Genomic DNA, 25,914 nt, shown 5'->3' with positions numbered 1-25,914 from the left:
ATACAGCAGGAGCAACACTTGCATCACCTCTAGGTGGTCCGTCACTTCTTGTTATATACTAACACTTTTAGCGTATTTTCCCACAATACCCAGGTGCACTACGTCACACACTACAAACTTTCTTTAAAGGGGCAGGCCATACCTGCGAAACAGCTCTCGGTCTCATATACAGATGGCAAGAGAAAGCACAGAGGGATTTTTACACAGTCTGATAAAGATTCCGACAGTAAAGACAAGGGGTAGTGATGGATAAGGTTTTCTTTAACAAGTTAAGTCTTTCATTCTCACTTTCCACCTTAAAACTATGAAATGAACTGAACTATGAACTAGTTCATGAGAGGTGTGAACTTGCACAACAATGCCCGCAGCATCAGACAAACAGGTAATGACAGTGTTTGTGCAATCCCCCGACGTTGTTTGGTGATAAATGAACCACAACATTAGCGCCACTGAAAACATTACGTCGTAACTGGTCCGACGTTTCCTAAAAAATAAACAAACAAAAAACTCCTTGATTTCAAAGCCTTGTCCAGCTGTTTACTGACGTTTGTCATGTTTAATGAAGAGAGAGAGGGAGAGAGATACAGACAGACAGGCAGATAATTTAAAGGCAGTTTTACTGTTCTACAAATTAGACAAGTTCACTAGTTTTGTTTAATTTAAAATCCTAATTATTGAAATGAAAGGTAGGTCTTAAGTTAAGTTAAGTTAAGTTGAGCTGTTATTCATTTATTTATTCAAATTGATAATTTGAGTTAGTTTGTTAACAAAAATAAATGTATAAGTTGAAAATATCCTACTGTGTTTTTTATTTATTTATTATTATTATTTTTAATTTCATAAACAATTTTGGCGATGGGTGCCCATTTTTTGGTTTGAGCCCCTGCCCCCTAAAATGTCTGTGCACGTGCCTGGTGACAAGGCACAGGTCTGTGAGACGCTGGAGCAAGAAGATAAAGTTCAGCACTGACAGGTGAGTGGAAAGATGCTGTGGTTTGCTGTTTGGACCAAATGTGGCCGATGACGGTGGTGACGACAAATCAGATGGTAACTGTGCAACATGCCATGTCAGCATATGTTGAGTATATCTGTAGCATTTAAACAAAGTTGATTTGAAATTTGTTTGATTTTATGAAACTCACGCATTTTAAACGTGGTGAATTCAGTGATTTGTAAGGGAACGTTCTTCCATCTCTTTTCTTAGAGCGTATCCTTGTTCAGCTCGTAGTGGCAGCAGTAGAGTAAAGACGCACTTTTCCCTCCTGTCTATTGCAAAGGGAGGACCTTGTGAGGAGCCTTGTTTCTCTTTTGCTTGTTATGTAACCAACCCTCAGGTAGATGTGGGTGAGTGTCAGCTCACTGCCTCTCAGGGGGCTGGAGGGAAACGTAACCTGACAAAGAACACATTGAGAGCTAAGTGGCTGGTGGGCTGATTCTCACTGGGATGAACCGTTCTGGCAACACATTGAATTCTCGTTTTCAAAGCTCTAAAAAACTATTTTCCCCTTTAAATGGAGTCTAACCTGGGCACATACAAGGTTTGTTAGATGACAGATTTATGTTATTTTACCCATAACAGAAATTTTACAAATCTATCTATGAACATGATAGAGTTTTTTTTCTGAACAGCCAAGTCAGCAGTAGTTGCAGCAGCTGCAGCCCTGGTAAAAAGAAGAATAAACATTATGGCCAAAATGTAATGTTCGTCTACGATGATGTCAAGATTATGTTAAGAACATTGTTAAAAGTGCAACACAAATAAAAAATATTATGATTATTATGATAGTTATTATTAGGTTTTTTCTTTTCGTTGGATTGTCCTCAGATGGGACGTCCATCCACAGACAGTGTGAAGCTCCGGTTAAAACTGTTTTAAAACATGCAAATATACAGAGAGGGAGACAAGATGAGACAGACAATGTGCAAATGAGAGGGAACGTGGTCATCACATATTCACAGAGTATGAAAAACATGTGTCAAACTGCTTCCGTCCACATGCAGCTAATATGCCTCACTCAGATTTTTGTGTAACTGCACTAAAATGTATTTAGACCATCCGTAAAAAAAAACTGTAAAGGCCAATGCACATCCTAAAAAATATAGTGGAAAGGTGCGGAGGAGAAAAAACAGGGTGTGTTTACCTGACAAATTTGTTTACCTGATGAATTTGTTTACCTGATGAAGGGCCACAGGACCAAAACAAGAGGTTTAAGTTGTTCTGCAAGTACAGGAAAGTGTGCAGGGCTCCTCTTCTCTTTAAACTATCTGTGCAATGTCAGTATCACATATGCAAAACCTTTACACTATATATATTCTGCATGTTACTTACTATTTTGTTTTTATTGTGTTTCATTCATTTTAATTGTTGTATAGTTGTATATTATCAATGGGCACTTTTGACCTATTCTGATTTGCACTACGCTTCTTCATCCTATCCATCATGTGCCTTGGGGCTGCATACTATGTCGTACTTTGTACTAAGTTTGAGTACTTAATATGCTGCGTACTTATATGTTCTGTCTACTTATATATTTACACTGGTGATCAGAGAAAATTTTAATCATGTCCATGTCCTGACCTGAACATATGGCCCGAATTAACATAAAGTTTACTTTGACTTATCTTATCCTGTCTTATTGTATCTTATCTTATGCTATCTGTTGTTTCGGACTCACAGAGCATCAGACTGGCAGCAGCATGACACAGTGTGTGTGTACATGAATTGAGTCGATGAAGTGTAAACACACTTTGGCCTCGTTCGACAACACGCACACTCCTAAGCAGCGCCCTCTGTCCGTGACGTCACGCAAAGGGGCGGGGCCTCGTGCCTTTCTGGTGTCTTCAGCCTGACACCTCACTTCCTCACTTCCTGAGCGGCTGCCATCGCTGCTGCTGAGTGAGGGAGAGGAAGAGAGAGGGAAGGAAGGAAGAGAAAGGTGAGGAGGAAGAAGAGGAAGAGACAGAGGGAGACACGCAGCAGAGGAGAAGGAGGAAAGTTGGAGCTGCCTGTGGAGGAAGCCGCCGTGAAGAGGAGGCTCCGCAGCGGGAGCAAGGCAGCTGAGCAGCGGGGCTATGGCTCAGTCGGCAGCTAACGGTGTGGTCCAGGATCTGGCCAGTAAGAGGCTGCACTCCAGGTAGGAAGCGGAGGACCGCGGGGGGACAGGGGGACAGGGGGACAGGGGGGTTGGTCTGTTAGGGGGAGACACAACAACAGGGAGCGGCTGAATGGGAGGTAAAGAGGAGGGTTATACCAGCCCGCTCCTGTTCTCCTCGGAAGGAGGAGTCAGGCAGGAAGGGGGGGGGGGGGGGGGGGGGTTGACCAGCCAGCTCCCTGTGATTTTTATTTTTTTAATATTATGATTAAAGCCCAGGAGCCGGTCACAGCTGCAGCCAGAGCCCGGATCCAAGCCTCATTCCTGGCCCGGGTCATAGAGCTGCTGCGGCTGGAATGTGCCAGACTGAGAGGAGCCTCATAAGATGTGCACGTAGGGGGAAGATACACACAGTGTGTGTATGTGTGTGTATGTGTGTGTGTGTGTGTGTGTGTGTGTTTTGTGTGTATGCACAGGTTGGACAACCTTTGACAGTGCACATGGCTCAGATTTGATTAAACAGAGCAGGTAACACAGGATGCTCTGAGTCTAAAAGATAAGATAATAGATGAAAAGATAAGTTAAGATAAGATAATCCTTAATTAGTCCCACTATTGGAAAATTTACCAGCAGCAAAAGTGTACAGCGACAATATGCACTCATTAGAATTGATTAAATACAATAATAACACAATTGAAAGTAGTATGTACAATCTAAACAGTATATATACAGTGTAAAAGTTTTATACACGTGATACTGACATTGCACGGATGGTATAAACACATTTTATTGCAGCTACATAGTTCTATTGAAAACCTGAATGAGGCCTATTAGGTGCTTGTGGTCGGTAGCAGTTGACATGTTTTTCATACTCTGTGAATATGTGATGACCACGTTCCCTCTTATTTGCACATTGTCTGTCTCATCTTGTCTCACTGTCTGTATATTTGCACGTTTTAAAACATTTTTAACCTGAGCTTCACACTGTCTGTCGATGGAAGTCCAATCTGAGGACTTATCGGCAATGTGTTAACTTGTTATTACCAGGTCTACAACTATTATTATCTAAATTTTTTATCATTTACAAACAAATCAAAAGTTTCCCTATAACTTCAGGAATGACAATAAAGCTCAGAATAATCATATTATTCAACCAAATCATAATAATAACGTAAAAAGTGTCAAAGTCTCACTTTTGAAATGATAAATTTTACAAAATCAAAAAGGTAAATTTTCTGTTGAGCGACTAATCGGTTGTTCGATTTAATCTCATTTAAGGTCTAACTGGTTTCCCCCATCATTTGCTCATGGGTCACCCTACCAATCATGTCATGTGTTACCTGGCAAATGGTAAAACTGAATGCGTCACTGCTTCTCTCTCTTATCTCTTATAACACTGAGCTTATCAAGGGCATCCACTTTTAAGTTTTCGATCCAGTGTTGTTTAATGAGTCATATCACAGATGGAATATGCAAAAACATTAAGGCAATTGTGTTAAAACTGTAATGTACTTTATTGTAATGTACCTACATATTTAACTTTCAGACCTTACAGACTGTCACTGTCTATTGAGCGGAACCTTAATGAGCTGCTGGGGCGAGTTTTTAACTGTTGAGCTGCACAGTGACATTCATAAGCCCTGCAGGGTTGTCACGTCCCGGGCACTCGCACACAAACACTCTCTCACACAAACACACACACACTTGAACACACACAAAGATAAATACAAAGAGTGCGTCACATTGCTGCTTACGGTCAGATGGTCGGATCTACCCTGTGTGATCGCGCTCCCTCTATTTTACAAACAGATAAAGTCAATACATGACCTTTTCCACCATGAGGGTTGTGGGTATACGTATTACATGTGGGGTCTTTGTCACCAAACAGCTCCTGTGGTCATGTTGGGAGGACGCAACCTATGTGTTGGTCAGGCTCAGTGTGTCTAATGGAAATATTGATCTATTTAAAATACATTTTTTTTTTTTGGTGTGATGATTTGGTCACATGATAAACCCATGGAACTTAAATTCTATGTGTCTTGGATCATAAAGAGAATCGGGGCTAACTAAGTTTGAACTTTTCGGGGGTCTCTGGCCATATTGTACTTATACACTATATGTCACATTGAAATGGTTCCATATCATTTTAAAGCTCTTATCCATATTTGACTCAGCAGTATGATATTTTAAAGATTAAAAGCATTCAGAGTGATCACAAAAGTTAAGTTGAAATTCAAATATATATATCTATCTATATATATATATAGATAGATATATATATTTGAAATTGGTCAAGTTTTCAAAGTCAGTTTATAATATCTTCAAGACCTCCGGAAAGTTCGGTCTTTGGTCTTTGAGATTTCATTACTTATCCGGAGTGGTATCACATTAGTCTTTGCAGTCTTGTACAGTGGTTGACGATCAGTGCCCACAACTGTATTAGATTATACCCTGTCATCCTCGTACTGACTGAAAGCCAAACAGTTTCATGTCCTTTTTTACACATCATGTGCCTAAGTGGAGGTGTCTTTAAATGTCACCTTATTCTGAAAGGATATCAAAGAATCCTTGTCATGCCCTTCAGAGACCATATCGTAGATCTTTGAATGCTTATGGATATAATGCAGTATATTGAAAATTTCAGTTTAATTCTGACATCATTTATTGCAGGGAATCTGAAAACCCTGCTGCCAAATATAAAAAATGTGATATTGTAACTTTTTTAAATATCTCAGCTTATTCTAGGTCCACAGTTGATGTTACTGCTCAGTTAATATCACACACTGACAGAATGTTTTTTGAGCTCAGGGAAACAGAATGAAAAAGCAGTTTAACAGAAGAATCAGACAAAAGAAGTAAGCTAGAGAAAGCTCTGGTCGAGCTGGAAGAGACGTGATCTGCAAGAGGAAAAAAACATTCCTAGAGAGTTTCTCTTTGGTTTCTGTGACAACCAGCCATGGCACTCTGTAATTATGGCTGGATTAGAGCGCAGAGTTTCTTAGCTAAGCCAGAACTCATGGGAACAGAATTTGCAACAGGATCTATAGATCAAATAAAAGCTGCATCAACAAAAACATAACTGAACTTGTCTTATATAGAATTCAAATTCATGTTGTGTTTTCATATATGAGCATTCACTATTGCACTATATATTTTAGTTGCCTTTATGGATTGATCTTCTCCATATTCGACAGTAATCTGGAGTCGACATTTACTTGTTAACTTGCACTTTCTGAGGTGAATACAAAGGACTGCTTCCAAAAAACTATTCTGACGCACTTTCATTGTGACATGTCGAAACACTGTGGTTTGATGGAGGGCGTGAAAAACCCTCAATTGTCTCCCACGAAGTTTAAGCTCAAGTCGCAGAGGTACCCAGTCAATTAGGGTATTCCAGACATCCTTCTCTCCCCAGCAATGCTTTCCTGCTCTTCATGGGTAATATCGAGGTGTTCCCAGGCCAGACGGGATATGTTATCCCTCCAGAGATTTCTGGGTCGACCTCCTGGGTCTTACTCTATTCTGATTTTGTGCAGTTCCGGTCATGGCCGTGTTATTGCTCGCTGAGACACAGTTTTGATCACGTATGAATGAATATAGAAATATAGAAAAAGGTTGTTTTAGACTGTTTGTGCAAATGCTGATTGTTTGAATATGATTCAACGCCGTTGCACTATCATGGTAAGAAGGAACCATGGATATGAATTCAAAAAAGACCAAAGAAAAGGGTGATACAAGAGGTAGAAGGTGCATTGTGAAATATCGTTCACCTTGTTCTTTTTCCCAGTGACAGGGCTAACCTGAGACTCTGTGTAGTTTGGCTCACACACAAACCTCCGTTTCACCTTGTAACTTCCTCCCTGAAACCTGACCAATACATTACATGTGCTCTCTGCTGCCATGGCAACAGCACTGGGAGACTGAATCTCTGAGACCACAAACAGGCTATTATGGGATGAGTGTCTCTCAAACAGACCAATTAGAGTGGTAATCAGAGGAGAGAAAAGGCAGACCACACTGCACAGATCCATTCTTCTGCCAACCACAAAGATGAGAAGAATGAAAGGCACTTTGTGAAAACCATCTCTCAAAGACAAATCCCTTGTTGCTCTTTTATTTCTCGTCCTATTTTTTTCTGACAAGTCCGTGAAGGCCTCTGTCTCAGTCTGTTATCCTCGTTCCGTCTGTCGTTTAACCGACAGGCTAGCCATCAAGCTGTACTTTTCATTTACCGATTTTTGACCTAGATAAGGAATGATATATTTGCCTCTGACTTTACAACTGCACAGCTGAAGTTCTTTAACCAAGTGGCCAGGCCTTTTTAAGGCTACACCCATTTTCCACAAACCATGCAAACTCAAGGTTTTACAACTTGGTGGTAATTAACATCACCGTCTGCACCTGGACATCTGCTGCCCTTGGTCTGGTAACAGCCCTGTAGCTACTTGGATCAACTTTACTTGAAGACACTGCATTGATATATATTTCCAAAGCCTCTGTGTCTACAGTTGACTGAAGTTTTCAGGCTTGTTGTGAGTGAAATATTTCATCTGCTTTTATAGTCGACCTCCATCCTGTATTCCCCCCCGTTTCATTCTGGTTCTCAGAGCTGTAGAGTCTCCCCCCCCATAAAAACCCAGACTGCTGCTTTTCCATTTATTGAATACAGAGGACCCGACCTTGCACATTTTTATTGACTGTTTTCTACCTTGGTAATTACCTCTGTCTGCCTTTTTACAGAGTGATGTTATTGCCAAAAGATTTTTGGAGTGCCTTTGCCCGAGGGCCTGGTTGTGTTTTCCCCCACAACAGCACTCATCACATTGCATCATTTGTTATGATGAAGGCAGTTGGGACGTTTCATTTCACCTTTTGGAAACAGAACTTTTTATTTTAGATGTTTATTGCCCTCAAAGAGCCTCTGGTTAAAACTGAGCTGCTGTTGTTGTAGCAGTAGTTCTAGGGCTGATTATATTGTATCAATGACGACTGAGAGGGTGTTGGGGTAGAGTGAAATGACGGCAGCTTCTTCTCGCGTCTCACCTTTTGTCATTCAGGTATGTTTCCTTCTTAAAAAGTCTGTCTTACGTTATTGTGGGCTGTCTTACATTTTAATGATTGGAACTGTTGGAAGTGTTTCTAATTATCATAATTTATGATTATACTTGAGGTACCATCATGTGTCAGGTATAAATGTGGTTAGTTCAAACTTTGCCAGGACAGCCAAAAACATCTTTATGGTTAGAATTAATCCATGAGACGTTTTTCAGCTGAATATTTGGGAGATGTAATCTATCACAATATATATCTGTACCACAATGTAACATTTCATATACATAGGAAGAGAAGGAAGAACTCTTTGTTGGATACTCCCTAGGTGAGTTACACAGGGTCAAACTATGTTTCGAGCTCAATGAGGATATGCATGGATACTTCATATGGTGTCAGTCTGGTTTCTTGGAGGGGTCACTGCATTACCTTTGTTTTAAAAAGACGAGAACCCAAAGCGCATCAATCATAAAATTAATGATGGCTGAATTCCATTTAGCCGCTTTAGTTCCAGGGTCCTGGTAATGACACAGCTCACTGGGACACATGAATAGGACAAAAGCAGTTTTTGTTGATGCTATATTTAGCACATGGGATCTTCCTGTTCATTACAAGTTGAATGTCTGACATGGAAAAAAGTCCTTTTCTCTGCTCTGAAGGCTCATTTATGCTGCCATAAACAAGACACATTTGTTTTTAAAACAACGTAACCGTCACTGCCCATATATTTCCATGCGTCCTGTACGTTGTCATGGTTGTTAAGCAATGCATCCACTAGAGGGAAGAACAGAGTCGAGTTTCTAACAAAACAAACATGGTGATGGTGGAGACGGTTGTGATTATCTCAGCCTCTTAGGAATGAGGCTTAAGCAGCCACGTTAGGGTTATTGAGGAAATTAAATTCTTGTGGATGGTGAAATGTCATCCTTGTGTCTTATGGTTGTCTTGCCAGAACTATCGGCGACACTGCCCCCCACGTTTTTATTGTGGTACAATTTCTTCTCTTTGGTCCATATCTGGTAACCTTCAGAAGACGTGCAAAAACATATGCGATAACAAACGTGTACAGACAGAGGTCGCCTGTTTCCACATACTTGTCTAAGGGTGTGTCTGAGGGCACTGAGTCATGCGTTTTATTATCTTAATTATATTCTATTGAAAAGAACAGTTTTTTTTAATCTTGTGTAAGTTTTGTTTCCAAATTCAGTTTTTCAGCTGAGAATGTTTGTTATATGTTGTACAAGTCCAGTGTTTTCCTTCATATCCTCGCATCCCCTTAACTCACAGTCTTATAAGCCCTGCCCGGTGACCTACTGAAGTTTCTGCCGGTGTCAGCAGAGAGTTGGATTAGTCTGGGTCGCTCACTGGGCTGTGTGGTCTCCAGCAACGAGTTGCCGCTCACTGGATTAGCGATCCACTCTTTCTGTCTCTCAGCCTTCCTCTCTGTCTCTCACTGGAGCACTGGTCAAGCTTAGATGAATGGCACTGGCTTTGTCGTCACTGGCCCCCCCCCCCCCCCTCCTGGTTTTACCCAATATGATCCCCTATAGTATACCTTCCCTCTTTTAAAGTGTAGCAAGACAAAACCGTAGATACTGCTGTCACAGTTCAGGGCAGGTTGACGAGGGTCAAAAGAGACAACACTTCTTCTCAGGGCATAAGAACTGAACATCTGAACCTTTTGCTTGAAGTCCACTTGGATATGTGAAACATGCCCTTCGTATACTCTTGACCAACATGTTTTTGCTTCGAAAAACATTTGTAACTGGAACTGGTCTTTTGTGGAAATTTCTACAATCCCCTCATGACTGTCTCGGCTTGAAGAGTGGAGGGTCCAACATTTGGTTTTCTGGAACGTTCTCGAGGACTGGACTTGAAAAGCAGATGTGATTCTTGGCTGTTCTCGGACTGCGTGTAGAGCTTTCAGCTGGAATTTGTCCAGGTTTGATTCAATGTTGCTGACATTGTAGATTCTACAGGAGTTATTCAGTGGACAATACTGACTTCATATGGACCTGTTTTTGTAGCTGGAAATCCCACCTATGTATATCCTATCACTCAGTGTCATTGAATTTTAAGTGGTAAGTGTACTACTTGAACGGACTGCAATCTCTGTGTAGAGTTTTTGACGTAGCTCTTGCCTGTAACCCTCATGGCATTTGCGCTGCCCTCTGACCGGGGCAGAGAGTGCGACATGTCGACTCGTCCACCGGGGACCCCGACCTCAGGCCATGCTAAAGCCTTTACACTTGGAGCTTCAGGTGTACGTGGACAGAGTCCGAACCAAGCAAAAGCCCAGGTACTGCTCAGAACTGTGTTCATCTTGTGTGCTTGGTTTTGCAAACCTAGTGACCAATGGTTACTACTCTTGTAAAATAATAATATTCGTTACAATGAATCGCTCTGGTATTAGTGAACATTTTTGGCAAACTGTAGTGGTGACTTTTGTAAAAACTGATTAGATCGAGAATAATCCTTGCTTAGCTATACATTCTAGTGCCTTATCTGGAATTTGGAGCTGCAACCAGATTGGCTGGTATTTAGTTTATCCTGGATTATGCAATTAATCAGGGATGTACAGTATACTTTTGGATACAACTCACGGATGAAACCCCTCATTGCACTGATTGTTACTGCACTCAGTTTGGGACAGATATTTAGATTCATTAATATTTTGTACATGCTACACAATACCACACTTATCTTATAATAATTATAATTTGATTGAAAAGTCAATAAACAAGGATCTTCTCAATAGACACAAATTTGACATCTCTTTTACCATGTTGGTTTCCTCTTTTATCCAAGTCATAGAAGGCACTTACCATACATACTATAAAATACTATTACTCTCAGAGTGTTGACAGGCATCATCGCTTTATACGGAAAGAAAAAAACTGTCTTTATAAAAGCGTTATGTAAAAGATCAGGCTCATATGAGCAGTAATGAACGGAAAGTGCATCACGTGTTTCAAGGTGCTCATCTTAGAGCTTAAACTCAGTTGCTAAGGCAACAGTCCACGGATATGGCTAGACCTTGTTGTCATGGTGATACTGCCAATTTGTGCCTTGGCCTGAGAAGAAGTTGAGCTGCCTCAGTACTAAGGGGCCATATCACTGACATCACTGACCATGCTCGTGTGTTAACAATAGTTACCTGTTGGTTTTTGCAACATTTAGGATGGAGGCCTCTTGCTTGGAGTTGGCCTTGGAAGGAGAGCGGCTGTGCAAGGCTGGAGACTTTAAAGGCGGGACAGCGTTCTTCGAGGCAGCTGTTCAGGTCGGCACAGAAGACCTGAAGACCCTCAGTGCCATCTACAGCCAGCTGGGCAATGCTTACTTCTACCTCAAGGAGTATGGCAAAGCCCTGGAGTACCACAGACATGACCTGACCTTGGCCAGGTAAGTTGTGAACTCTTTAAATGAGCCTGAATGATGTCAAATTTTGGGGGCCGCTGCCAACCCTGCTATTATTAAAGACCAACATTTCCAATACTGATCCATCAGATGAGATATATTCATAAAAAAACAACCAGAAAATCATGTGTAATAGAGGCTTGAGTTTCTATTATTTGATTATTGCATTAATATTTATCTGTTGTAAGTCCCAGGCTTGAAAGAAAAGTAATAAGATGCAATTATTTATTCCAGCAAACCAACCCAGATGAATCACACAAAATATAGTTCAGATGAAATGGAATTAATATACCCTGTAATATGAAGGTGCCATTTTGACCAGATTTTATTTAGAAAATTATGGATTTTCAGTTATAAAGGTTTTTGAGTCATCAGCTAATAAATGAACAAATGAGCTGCAACAATTAAATTAACAAAAATTCTTAGTTGTGATCTGATACAATAATCAATGATAAATAATAAGAGATAAATAGAAAGAGAAGTTTGCCTTTGCCTAATTATGTATATAATTATGAATTATGTATTTATGACTCTTCTATTATAGACGTTGTCAGACGTTGAAGAACCAGGTCACTGTCTCCAACAGATTTGATGTAAAGTCTCAAATGCAGAAAGGATCATCAGCTGATTTAATTTTGTTTTGATTCAGATGATGAATATTCTAAGAAAAGTGAGGGGACTTTCATACAGTAAGAGTAAACAAGGAGCAGCTGGGTATTAAGCTCATATGAGTTATCTGACCCCCCCCCCCCCCCCCCCCCCCCCCCTCCTGCAGTGAGTGCAGCTGGTGTTTCAGCAAGGAAGTGATTAAAGACCCGGGGGAGATTTATCTTGTTAAGTTATGGTCTCACCAGGGCCACTGGGACCTGGTCCTCGGAAGTGAGCCTCCAATTAAAAATAATGCTACACAGCATCTCTTCTTAATGGCTGCTGTTTAACCAAACGACTGTGGTCTTTGTTACCTAACACCCAGGGGGTCTTCGTTTGCTTTCTCAGAACAATAGGAGACAGGATCGGAGAAGGCAAAGCCAGTGGGAACCTCGGGAACACGTTGAAAGTGTTGGGGCGCTACGATGAGGCTGTTGTTTGCTGTCAGAGACATTTGGATATTTCTCAAGAGCAGGGGGACAAGGTAACATGCAGATTTTTTATTTTGTTTCAATAGCATGTCCTTAAAAGCTCTTCGGACACACCAATACATTGAGACATTTTGCATGTTTATCTGCTCCGACCCGACTAACTTTAATCTTTCTCTTCCTTATCTCTCTATTTTCTGGCTGTAGGTTGGAGAAGCCCGAGCTCTCTACAACATAGGAAATGTGTTTCATGCAAAGGGCAAACAGCAGTTATGGGGCTGCACCCAGGAACCGGGGGACCTGCCTGCTGAAGTCAGAGACACACTGCAAAGGGCCACTGGATTTTATGAGTAAGTTAAGCTGACAGTGTGTAGAATATGCAGAAAACAGAAAATGGCAGTCGCAGCATAGAAAATTGAGTTTTACTGCATTTTGTGAATTATCACTTAATTAGGCGAGGGTAACTACTTTAACTCTTTAACGTCTGTGACTGTCCACCACATCAGGATTTCAGTTTTTCTCTTAATTTAACTGCTGATTTGCCCCTTCTATTCTCTAACATCTTGCATTTTTTTATGCAGAACATGAATTTGCCATTTAAATCACTTTCCAATGACGGCATGATTATCTATAGGACAAGTACATTGACTACATATATTTAAGATCCTAAATTGACTTATCATTTACATTCAGCTACTTAAGTGGTGTGTCCATTCCTCTGCAGGATGAACTTGTGTCTGGTGAAGGAACTTGGAGACCGAGCTGCTCAGGGGAGGGCCTACGGGAACCTGGGAAACACCCACTACCTGCTGGGGAACTTTGTCGAAGCGATCAAGTTCCATCGGCAGGTGAGAAACCCACACAATGTTCACCAGCATCGTGTTCATGTCACTGCAGCATCCCCATGTGATATATATCTGCCTTGTTAATGGGCCAAAACAGAACGGGGGACCCTGTGTCAGCAGGACAGCACCCTAACTTTTATAAGTGACACAAGGTTGTTCATCCTGCAGCTGTTCAGTGTCTTTGTAGATGCTGTGTTATTATCTGCAGCAGATTGTGTATAAAATGGACTTGATCAGAGGGGAATTGTCTTTAGTGCATAGTATTCATCAAAATATTAATAAAAGATAATTGAATCTTAAACTTAATATCACAATGCTGAGCAGGTTTGTATAAACCTCTTGGCCATGGATGTTTTAAGTGTCGTTCCTTCAGCCACAGCATCCCATATTAATTTGCGTTGTGTCGTTCATCAACCTGTCCCCTCTCTTCTTTCACTTCTGTCATATGCAGACCAGAAGTGGTTCCCACTGAATTGAACTAGTGATAACTACCACCAAGCAACAGAAGGTTATGACTTACTCAAATCAGTTTTTGATCAAAGATGGAGGATTGCGTTTGTGATCAAAAGTTGAGTTTTATCCTTTATGACGTGTTTATTTGATGATGAAGATGCGCAGCATCAGCATTTCATAATAATAATAAAATAGCCCCTTTTTATAAAGATGACTGCTCTCCACTTTACACAGTCCACTTGTGATGAAGCTAAAGTCATATTAAACTGAAAAGGTTTCAGTGAAGCAGCAGACTGAATGTATTTGCTCCATGTTGACAAAGCTGGATAAGATTCTACATGCAAAATGTTCAGTTCCCAGAGAGATGGAGGAACTGACCTCTTGTATAGAAAGTGTTGATTACTTTCATTTTACTGAATCCATTTTTATGCAAACTACATAAGAGAATAACTGTCCTTGTGCTTGCTGCCAGCTATGCAGCGAATGCAAGAACAGGGATAGAGTGTGAATACAACATAGTGTTTCATCAAAATATGTGTCATTTCCTAGTGCAGTGCTAATATAAGATAGCAGGCTCCGCTACTCCTACCATGATTTTCACCTCCCGGGGTTGTAAGTGGAACCTGATCCATCTCGTGCTGTACCATCACACTGTGTGCAGAGATTGATAGCCCCTGGTAGAAAGGACAAAAAAGGAGGAAATTGGTTTCTGGTGAATCATTGGTAAGAATGTCTTCAGGCTTCCCCGCATGTGTTTCCTGTCACCCTGCTTTGTAAACCACTTGTTTGCTCATGGGAGAAGGCGCTCTCGTTGCCACATCACAGATCTATCAGTGTGCGACAGAGGAGAGCATACTGCTTCCCTAGCAGAGGGGCTGATTTGATGCACCACTGCTGCAGCAGCACCTCTGGTGATGAAATGATGTGCCCGGCAGAGCTCACAGCATGAACTTGCGTAACAGCCTGTGCTTGTACATTGAGTCTACAAATTAGTCTTAAGAAAATTAAAATGACGTGAATTGGTTGTACCTACCTGTTTTGTGTTTTACAGAATTAAGAAACAGAATGGATATATAATATTGTGTTATTGTGGTTTGACTTGACCCTTGCTGCTGTGTTGTTCACAGCGATTATCCATTGCCAAAGAATTTGGGGACAAGGCAGCAGAGCGGCGGGCGTACAGTAACCTGGGCAATGCCCTGATCTTCCTGGGCCAGTTCAACACAGCCACTGAATACTACAGGTGAGGGAAGAGGGCAGTGTGACCTCTAGTGGAGGTTGGAGGAAATGCAAAAAAGGAAAAGGGACTGACATTAAATTGAACATGAAATATAATTGATTCTGATGCGTTATTTGAACTCTTAAAACACAAGAGAAGAAAAATACTTTGAAGACTTCCTTTCATTTCACTCTTTATCATAATTTTTTATTTTTCTTCAGGAAAACTTTGCAGCTGTCCAGGCAGCTGAGGGACCAGGTGATGGAGGCTCAGGCCTGCTACAGCCTGGGAAACACCTACACTCTTCTGCAGGAGTATGAGAAGGCCATAGACTACCACCTGAAACACCTGTATATCGCCCAGGAGCTGACGGACAGGTAGAGTTTGTGTAAACTACATCTAATGCACTCATACACTAACACGCATCAGTGTTGGAATAGTTTTTTGAATGTGTATATGTGTGTTTGTGGTTCAATAGGGTCGGTGAAGGCCGTGCCTGCTGGAGTCTGGGAAATGCATACGTGTCTTTAGCGAACCACAAACAAGCTCTTCACTATGCACGAAAGCACCTGGACATCTCGAAGGAGGTGCGACACAGTATTCGTTAAAAGTTAAAAGTTAAGTCTTCTTGTGTTTGCGCTAGTTAGTTTAATCCTCGTCCCCGTCTTTGTATTTCTCCCTCAGATTGGAGACAGGAATGGGGAACTGACAGCCAGGATGAACGTGGAGCAGCTGATGGAGGTTCTGGGCGTCAATGAGAGCGACCTCTCGCCCTCCAGCTCCGAGTTTGAGATGCAAGGTAACACTTCAAGTTCTTCCTACCTTATTTGTATTTTATAAGTGAGGGGCTGGCAGATCACCTCTGGACAGAGCCAAGCTTTAACTATACCCAGTCATAATGATAAGCTAGGTGGCCGTAGCTTTGTATTTTAAGGATAGCCGTAATAGTGGTATTAATATCCTAATTGAACTCTGCCAAACCAAAATAAGCGTATCTCTCAAAATGTGGAACTTTTCCTTTTAAACAGGAGTGTATACATATGAATATAATAAATCACAGAGAGTTTGATTTAAGAGAAACTTAAAAAATCTTTGTCATGTACACCTAGTGAATGCTATAAATGGAATGACTTAATACCACTTATTTAGTTTGTCATTGAGACATTGCAATACTGTTCCCACTAATTTAAGTTGTTCATATAATGAGATATGCAGACGTTCAGTTTAATTTACATGTTTAAGTGTGAAGGTCCCTGTTCTTAAGTTGTATTAATTATAACTATTGTACAATTGAATTAAATAAAATTTGAATTTCTTTAATCATGGTACAGTACAAATTATGTTTAGACCCTTATATGGTCATAATGTAAACTTGAATCTGGTCACCTTCAGCATTAAAGGTTCCAACAATTTACTTTAGATTGAATTCTGTGACGACCTTTGTGGTTGTGTTTCTCCTTGTGCCTTATTCAGCTGTAGATGTTTGCACAATGAAAAATGTTCAGTCAAATAAGGAAACAAAAGAATCACATGCCGCTCTTACTCTGAAGGTGGAATTACCCATACACTCAGCCACTGTTGTCCTCTGCGTCAGTGTTTCATGTGACTTGACTTCTTAACCGCCATGAAAGCGAGTTACTCAGCTTCCTTAATCATAACAAACTCTGTCTGTGTGTGTGTGTGTGTGTGTGTGTGTGTGTGTGTGTGTGTGTGTGTGTGTATGTGTGTGTGTGTGTGTGTGTGTGTGTGTGTGTGTGTGTGTGTGTGTGTGTGTGTGTGTGTGTGTGTGTGTGTGTGTGTGTGTGTGTGTGTGTGTGTGTGTGTGTGTGTGTGTGTGTGTGTGTGTGTGTGTGTGTGTGTGTGTGTGTGTGTGTGTGTGTGTGTGTGTGTGTGTGTGTGTGTCAGTGTCTGTCATATAGGGCTGACTTTAGGTGAGACTGACCTAACACATGTTGTGTTTTGACTACAGTAAATGTGAGCTCTGTGTCACAGTGGTTTTCACATTTTCAAGGCAACATAGAGACACATCCTACTAATATTTATCCTCAAATAAAGCAGATTATTATAAATCTACCTCAAGCGATCCACTCACTCACAGAATTGAGAGAACTTGCACAGTGAAAGCGTGGAGGAGCTGAACGGTCTTTATCTCTGCAGTCAGCCTGGCTTTTGTATGATGTTTGCTTTCATGAACCCTTCTCCAGGCAGAAACTCACACCCATGGCTCACATTTCCCTCCCTGGTGCAAGGCTGGCAAACAGACTCTGATTCAGATTGTTTGCTCGCTTTTCTCCCTAAACCTCACAGTCTGCGTGCACGTCACAGGACCACTACTGACATTACCGACCACTGCAGAAAAAAAGAGCCCCTTGCATGCTTGAATCAGCAAGTGGAACAATTTTAGAATAAACTCTATGACAGATTCTAAAGCTGTGGGATATTGAAACGTTTAATTACCCATCTACTTTTTTTTCAATAGGAGCAAGACCCAAATTCACCAAGAGAAACAGCATGGACAGTGTAGAGCTGTGGAAGTACTCGTCAGACAAGGTGACTCCTCTCCCTCACATTTCAGTCCGGAGCGAGCTGTGTGTATATCGTGTGATGCCCGCACCGCTCAACCAAACCGCCCTCGACCCCTCACGGAAAACAATGTGTCCTTTTTACTGCAGAACGGTGAGAACCACGACTTGGAGAGTATACCCAGGAGATCCAAGAGTCAGCTGTCACAGCCCGGCAAAAGGAAAGGCTACCCCGACAGTCAGTCGTCGGACGAAAGGCCGTGGTTCGACTCTCCGCTAGACTCTGACGACATCACTGTGCAAGTTCCGCCTCCGGTGCCAGTGAGTGGCTGTTCATGTCTTTACTGCGATGCATTGCGACGCTCTCATTCTCAGGTCACTCTGATCTTTATGCTAAGTTAAGCTAACCCACTTCTCACAGTAACTTCATATTAATCTATTTTGGGCTTTAGCGTTGTAGTTATTACATATTATAAGCATCATACAAGATCTACATTAAGATGAATGATCGCCTCCTTGTGGCCGGCTGCGGTATAGGTCATAAACCCTGCCTCCGCCGTGTTAGCCGATAAGCCATGGACCAAAGTCAATATGTAGCAGCTCACCAACATCTGCAACCATAATAATTCATTTTAATCTAACATATTCCAGCCATTTATCCTTGAGCCATGAGAGCCCACCTGAGAAAATACAGGAGATGGTATCGAGGGGATCTGACACGCTGACTGCTGAATTCCCTTTTCCGCTTTCTCTGTTCTTCGTCCCCTCTCTGACTCGTCTTCAGGGCTTCTGCATTGAAGAAATTGCGAGGAAAAAAATTAGACATTAGAGTTTAAATTGGGACCGTTTCCTTTAATTTCCCATGAGCTTGTATAAGATGTGGGCTATGTAGGTGTCTTATTAAATGCCCAACGGTGATCTGTTCGCTCTGAACTAGATTCTTAATGAAGATGTGGTTTCACAGCTGCTATATCCCTGATATTCAGCGTTGCCCACAGCATCTTATGGCTGTTTCTGTGACAAAGCAAATTGTTGTAATCAGGAGGCTGACGTCCTAGAAGAGAGAGAGAGAACATTACTGGGCTGCATGATGATAGTTCATCAAGGGGGACACAGGGGAAATTGAAGTATACGCTTTTTTTTATCTGCCAATTTTCTAAAAGCAGCTGTGGGTCTGTGAACTTTGGCTGCTCTTCCCTGAAGCTATAAGTCAGAGAAATCCACCTTTGGATGACAACAAGATTTACTGTATCCTCATATAAATAGATCTAATCAAATTATATTTTTTAAAATAAATGGTAAACCAACTTTGTGGAGCCATCAAATGAGGATTAGGTTTGATCATGATTAAGTTAGGTTCACATTCTAGGATTTTTATTTTTTATTTACTTTATGTTGTCAAGTTTGTCAACTTAAAAGTTAAGTGAGCTTGTTTTTTCCGAAGCCTCTTTTCCATTGGTTAAAAAACCACTAACACACACTAATGTCTGGCTTTTGTCTGCTGTGAGAATGGAGACAATCACCGTTCGGTCCCTGGTCAAATTAGTTTTTTATCGGCTCTGGCTTCAATCAGCAGTGATGGAAACATGACACCTGGATGAAAAGGCTAATTTCTTCTTTATCTTGGCAGTCTAGATTTTGTAGAATCCAACGATCTGACTAGCCTAGATTTGAAATGTTGTTTTTTTACATCTTGAGAGGAACAAACAACAGCGATTTCTTTTTATTTTCTTTCTTCTCTCTATCGTGCAAGATGCAACACTGGCAAGACAGCGGGGTGCTTTTCAATTCCAGACACATTTGTGATGTTGAACACGGCTCACGGGGGGAAAAAGGCGAAGTCCTCCACTGGCAATGGGAAAAGAGACTTTTTATAAAACCTGCATTTACCCGTTCATCTTTGTGTTAAAGAGGTTACAGTTTTAATATTGACTTAGATAAATAAAGGAAGCCCTACAAAGAGTGTTTGAATCACAAGACATTTTAAGCCGTTTTAAGCCAAGGACAATATTGCAAATTAAATTATACAATCTAATAACTTTAAAATAATTTTTGAATAAAGCTAGAAATACACAGAAGAAGCAAAAATGTCTTATGACTTCCGTTGTCATCCATGATGGCATCACCTCACAGGACTGTAGCTGTGAAACACATACACACACATACACACAGCAATATTTCTTCTGTCACTGTCTTCCTGTCTCTTTTCTCTCTCATCATCACGTGTTCCTCTCCCCCTTGTTCTCTCCCTGTGGCCTACTTGATTAATTGGACAATGCAGAAAACGAAAGTGAGTTGATCTGCACGGAGGCCGGTGGGGGGGGGGGGGGGGGACAAGGACACAACTGCTATAAGTCACACCTGATCCAAATAAATAAATAACCACAGTGTCGCCTTTTCAATGCGGCGCCACTGTCTCTTGCTGGCGGCCGATTCCGGCGTGTACTCATCGATGGAGCCGTCTTTACACCCCAGTTCTCCCTTTCGCCAACCACCAGCAGCTCTCCCTCTCTCCTGATAATGTGACCTTGATCACAGAACCGCCAACCTCCCCACAGGGTCAGCCCCCCCCCCCCACCCCACCCCCTCTCATTTGCTTCCCATAATGAGTTGTTTTCCCACAGTGAACGGGACGGGACAAAAATGGCCCGCACTAGAGCCGCAGAGAGAGAGAGAGGGAGAGGGAGAGGAGGAGTGAGGGGATGGTAGAGATTCAAAAGAAGGATAAAATAGAGGGATATACAAGGAGAGGAAATTGGAGGGAGGGAGTTGAGTACAGCAGGAGAGCAGAGAGAGAGAGAGAGAGAGTAAAGTGGTGGGAGACAGGGGGAGTGTGAGCGAGGTGTGTGTGTGTGCGGACAGAGCGAGGGGGAGAGAGAGAGAGAGCGAGTCGGAAAGATAGAGGACAAAGACAAAGTGCTGCTGGTAAGATGATTCAATTATGTTTTACAGCTTGAATTACAAGACGGTGCAAAGGACACCGGGGGTTACTAACTTTTCTCCCGTAGACGTTTAATTCTGTGGAGTAACAGTGTGTTGCGTCGAGAGGAATTTCACTGTTTTAATAAGTAAAATAAATGTTGAACCATGGTGGGATTTTTGGAATAGAAAGCGTATAGCCGTGGAGAAGCAGAGATTCTGCTGCCTGATATCAGGAGTCTGCTGACACATTTTGCTCCAGGCAAAGTGGTTTTCAATTTATCAACTAGTCGCCGTTAAATCTTCTTTTGTTTTGGTCGTACACATTTGAACACTTTAACGAGTCAATATAGCCTCATTGTTATCGGGTTCAGTTTGTTGAGGCGTGGTCGGGAGGGACGGTATCGTTCCGAAAGTCTTTTTAATGAGGATCAGCCTGTCACAACCTCTTCTGCTTCTGTTCAACTCTGCAACACGGTGTCGTGGGTTTGTTAGTTATCACCGAGATGTAGGTTGTTTTGTGGAATATGTTGAGCTAAAGAGGGACTAAATTAATTGAAATGCACGAGAAGACACGTCATCCGTTTCAAAACAATGGAACTATATTCATAACATTTCACTGTCAAACGTCCTGTGTTACTGGGGTGTAACTAATAGTTTAAAATAATCTGGAGGGAATCTAAGAAGTTGATTATTTGTTATTTGTTTCTTACTAATTGTAAGACTTTTCTTTTAATTCTAGCAAATGCTGCATTATTGTAACTGATTGAACAATTTTTTTGGGGATTTTATTGAATATTTTTCAAATGTTCTGGCCACAGGTTCTCTCCTGTTGTCAACGGCTCATGTTCAAGATTTGAGGATATTCCACTTTTTACTCTTCAGTTTTCCAGAGACTAAACCTGGTCCTTGGAACAGACCTCAGGGATTTCTAAGAGAAGCTTTTAACATTATAATTCAACCTGCTGTTGTATTATTGACCATTATTTAATTCAAGATTTTTATATTGTATTGTTTTCTCTGTTATCTGATCTCTGTTGGCAGTTTTTTCCGTCGGCATCATGGGACCAGGCCACCTGATTGCCAGATCACCTGGTCGAACATAATTTTTTTTTAAATCAACATTTCTAGCTCAGTGTTTTGAATCCAAATCATTGTTGATAAATTAATAATCCCCTTCAGTTGCAAAGCTGCAACACAATAATTTGGACCGTGACAGTGGGTGAGAGCATCACTAACACAAAGTGGACTTTAATTACTTGGCTTGACAGTGATTGAATAATTGATCAGCTGATCATTAATTAGAGTTACACGCACATTACGGGCTCTGCCAACTTATCTGAAGACAACAGGTGGAGTTTAACAGCTTCGCTGCTCATGTGTGGAAGTTAAAACCAAAGGAAGCCTTTTATGTTGTATCGTTGTAAAAAAATCCCAACTAAATATAAATATTTAATTGTAACAGTTAAATATGACAATATATTATATTTTATTATTTTATACTACTTATTATTAGTTACATAAAATAAAGTCTATATAGAATGATGAGCACACAGCCATTCATAAAACAACAAAATGTGAAAAATGTAACTTGCAGTCAAGATAAGAACAACAAACATTATATTCACTATAAACAGAAGGTATGAGGCGTGATTTAAAAGATGACATACACTTCATTCATTTAAGTTCCTCAGGCAGGATGCTCGACAGCTGCAGAGCTCTGATGGAAAACACACACAATTTTCCATCATATTAAGTTCTTGCTTATCAACATGCATGACCTCAAAAAGCAGCTACAGCTGTATCTCTTGCTATTTCCACCTGATTTTCCAAGTTACCCCCATGTGAACCTTTTTTAAATGTAAATGTAAATGGGTTGGGATATTTCCCAGCTTCAGTATCTAGGTCAAGGTAGTCTCACCAGGAAGAACCATCCCCTCATGAGTTAATCACCTCCACACAAGCTGGCCGTCTTCATGATCTTCATTATGCAACTCGTAATGGAATTGAGTTTAATGATTTCACCTGCGGATCTAGTTTCTTGGATAAAGGCAAAGTTTTGACATAACAATGTCATCCAGGAAACATTTGGTGAACCACATTCTTATTTTTTTTTATAAACCAAGTCAGTTGGGAATGGCTCCTGCTGCAGAGTGAAGTACACACAAGTGTCACTTCTTAGCTTTTCTGCACCAAATTCTTCACACTCACAGATAGCAGTCAAGATCAATCTATGAGAAATCAATGGAGCTATTGAAAGTGTAAAGAAAGTGAAATAAAATCTGGAACTGGATACAAAACCACATCCTTCCACACGGTTTCGTGGTAATTCGTTCAGTAGTTTTTGTGCCACCTGCTAACCAACAGGAGGTAATGACAGGGTTTCAAGATGGTCGCAAAGACGGCTCTGCTCACCTGATGGTTTTGATTTCCTCCTAGAAGTTGGGCCGTGACCCCTCCGATGAAGACTGCTTCTTTGACCTCCTCAGCAAGTTCCAGAGCAGCCGCATGGACGACCAGCGCTGCCACCTTGATGAGGCACAGAACGGCGAGGATGCTGGGAACGCCGTGCTGAACGACATGATCGGTCAGTGGAGCTTTAATTTAAGTTAAACACTTAGAATTCATTTAGAATTTTAGTTACATGAACTCATTTGCACCATGTTGAAATCCCTGTGATGTCACCAATTGTTATGTGCTGTTTTGAAGCCTTGAGTTTGGAATTTTGGCCTCCCACATCTACGACCTCTACCCATTGGATGTTACTAGCTGTCAATCACATGGTATCCATGCCCCAATGCATATCGCACTTTATGTCTATTATACTCAAAATGGGACAAAGAATTTTGTGAAGTAAACATGAAACCAACATAACCCATGAACTGTGGAGTAATTGTTTGCATTCAAGAGAACACAGGTTTCAGGCCCTACTGCATTAGTTTCACTTTTCGGACTTGGAATCTGGGTCAATTTTTATAAGCAGTATATGATTAACACTAACCAGGCTCCTCCCTCTCCTATTAGATCCTGCATTCACCACCTCCCCCCAGACTGAGGAGCTGTTCGATTTGATCGCCAGCTCCCAGAGCCGCCGCCTCGATGACCAGCGTGTAAATGTTGGTAACCTCCCGGGCCTGAGGATTACCCACAACAACCTGGGACACCTGGTGGGCGAGGGAGATCATCAAGAGCCCAGCGACGACTTCTTCAACATGCTTATCAAGTGCCAGGTGAGAACACCACTCGCATATGAGAAGAATTCAAGTTTAAGATCCTCCTGTATTCTTTATTATTAGCTACATAGACTTTTGAGAAGGTTGCAATGGAAACAGTGGGTCTTGTGTTGAGGTCAAACATGGACTCTGTAGGGTTATGTCACATTTTTCACTCGGCTCCCTAAATGTATTGATCTTTCTGCCCGCAGTCCTCCAGGATTGATGACCAGCGTTGCTCCGCGCCAGAAGCCGGCCCCCACGCGCCCACGGTGCCCGACGAAGACTTCTTCAGTCTGATCCAGAGGGTGCAGGCCAAGCGGATGGACGAGCAGCGCGTCCACCTGCCCTCAGAGGACCAGGACGACCCGGAGTCCCCTGATCCGGAGCCGCCTGGCGGGTTTGCCAGCTAGGACTCGGTGAATAACTCTATACAACTCTATGTCGAAGAAAGTAAAAAAATAATAAAAATAAAAGCGGGAGAAAAAACGCAAAGAAGGACAGGCCGACATTCAACACCCAAGGCTGAACTAACACGTTTTTTTTTTAACAACAAGACAAAATTCCATGTGCAATAGGCGGTAACCTATGAAATGTTGCTCAGTGTGTTATGCTCTAAATGTGTGTAAATATAAGCAGAGAGACAACAACGATGCGAGGTGGTTGAGGGATGAACACAACACAAGGTTAAGTTTGAAATGTGCAAATGTGTCTTCAATCTAATGCCTTAATCAGCATTCTTCAGACTCACGATTGTATTCACTGGTGTAAGCTGTGGTTTTTAGAAGCCCATGACGGACATGCAGTATCTTATCAAGTCGTGGAAATCACAGAGAATCAGCTGAGCCGATTTTAGGGAAATTTCGAGGAAAAAATGTAGATTTGCACTGAAACATGAGGATTTCTAACAAATTGTGTCAATTCCATCCCTCAGATCAATGCTGCTTTTATCATTTCATTTGTCCGGTTCCCAGTGCTCCCAGAGAACTAGTGTTATTTGAGCAGTAACAGTATTAAACTTGGCCTCCCAGTGTTAAAACAAACTGTTTCTCTAAGCGTGAACAGGATCGATAAGCGACATTTCACTTCCGCCAACAAAGTCAAGACGGACTCGATTAAGATCCACGTCGATGTTCATGATGTGAATTCATGCATTTTTTTTTTTTAATGCATCAGCCTCTTCACACAGTATGCAGTAACCAAGGTTACTGGCCAAATGATTGAAAGAAGCTGCTTATTTCATAGATTTTAAGATTTAGAGTTGTGCGATAATTCAACATCCGGTTCGTATCTCTACTTGTTTAAAACAAAAAAGTGATGTCCCAACTGTTCTGAACATCTGATAACAGACTACTACTTACTGCCATTGTTATTATTTCAGCATTTACTAACATAGAAACAAAAGCTGATGCAAAAGGTGGGTGCTAATGCCATGAACATTATTGAGTTCTCGTTTGTGGTGCTGGCACAGTGCCCCCCTGTGGTCTGAATGTTGTATTACCTCTGTTGAGCTACAGAGTGTTGGGGAAGAAGGACATTTCCTTTCCTGAATGTTTGCAGGGCCGCACTTTAACGCATATATTCTGCTCCAGGTACGACAACTGTGAAAACTTCCATCTGGTTTCAGCTGCAAGGTTTTGCAAACTTCTACCTTGTAACTTAGTAACATAGGCAAAATGAGGTAGTCCATTTTCCTTTCTATCCATTTGTTGTTATGAAAGCAAGTGACGTGAAAACTGCATAGCATTTTTAAAATGTAATGTACAGAGCAAAAAAAATTAATCTTTTTACCCAGAGTTAGTGCTTACCTCATTTTTGTACCTCAATCCTTTTAGGGTTGCTGAGTTCTGAACCAGAACGCATCACTTGATTCACCTCTCTTTGATAAACAACACATTGGGAGATACATTTAATATGTCCTCCTTTCTGTTTTTTGTGAATTAACATTTTTAGAAAGTACTCGGTACGCTTCTGTTTGTCTTTGCCATCATTTGTATATATAAATATATTTTGTATTTATGTTCTTTTTCGAGGACGTGAATATGTCCTTTCATGCTTTTAATAAAATGTTACAGATGTTTTGTTGGTCTCTGTTTTTGTGAAGTTGGTC

At 41.3% G+C, this 25,914-nt stretch overlaps 1 protein-coding gene across 2 annotated transcripts; it reads left to right on the top strand.

The window, feature by feature from the left end:
- The first annotated feature begins 2,859 nt into the window (after nt 1-2,859).
- gpsm1b (G protein signaling modulator 1b) lies at nt 2,860-25,883 on the top strand. Of its 2 annotated transcripts, none has more exons than XM_062412883.1 (14): nt 2,860-3,134; nt 11,322-11,543; nt 12,555-12,690; nt 12,842-12,984; nt 13,359-13,482; nt 15,060-15,175; nt 15,373-15,528; nt 15,630-15,738; nt 15,836-15,950; nt 17,631-17,701; nt 17,824-17,994; nt 23,035-23,179; nt 23,617-23,822; nt 24,017-25,883. In XM_062412883.1, exons 1-14 carry the CDS (start codon nt 3,073-3,075, stop codon nt 24,215-24,217), a joined length of 1,977 nt encoding a protein of 658 aa, XP_062268867.1. In that variant the 5' UTR covers nt 2,860-3,072; the 3' UTR covers nt 24,218-25,883. The 2 variants fall into 2 exon arrangements, with proteins under 2 accessions (XP_062268867.1, XP_062268866.1); XM_062412882.1 differs by having other exon boundaries at nt 23,032-23,179.
- Nucleotides 25,884-25,914: the final 31 nt, after the last annotated feature.

Source organism: Platichthys flesus, chromosome 19, assembly GCF_949316205.1.
Source record: "Platichthys flesus chromosome 19, fPlaFle2.1, whole genome shotgun sequence".
NCBI classification, from domain to species: domain Eukaryota; kingdom Metazoa; phylum Chordata; class Actinopteri; order Pleuronectiformes; family Pleuronectidae; genus Platichthys; species Platichthys flesus.
The sequence above is the reverse complement of the archived record's forward strand: the minus strand, read 5'-3'. Positions and strand labels throughout refer to the sequence as shown.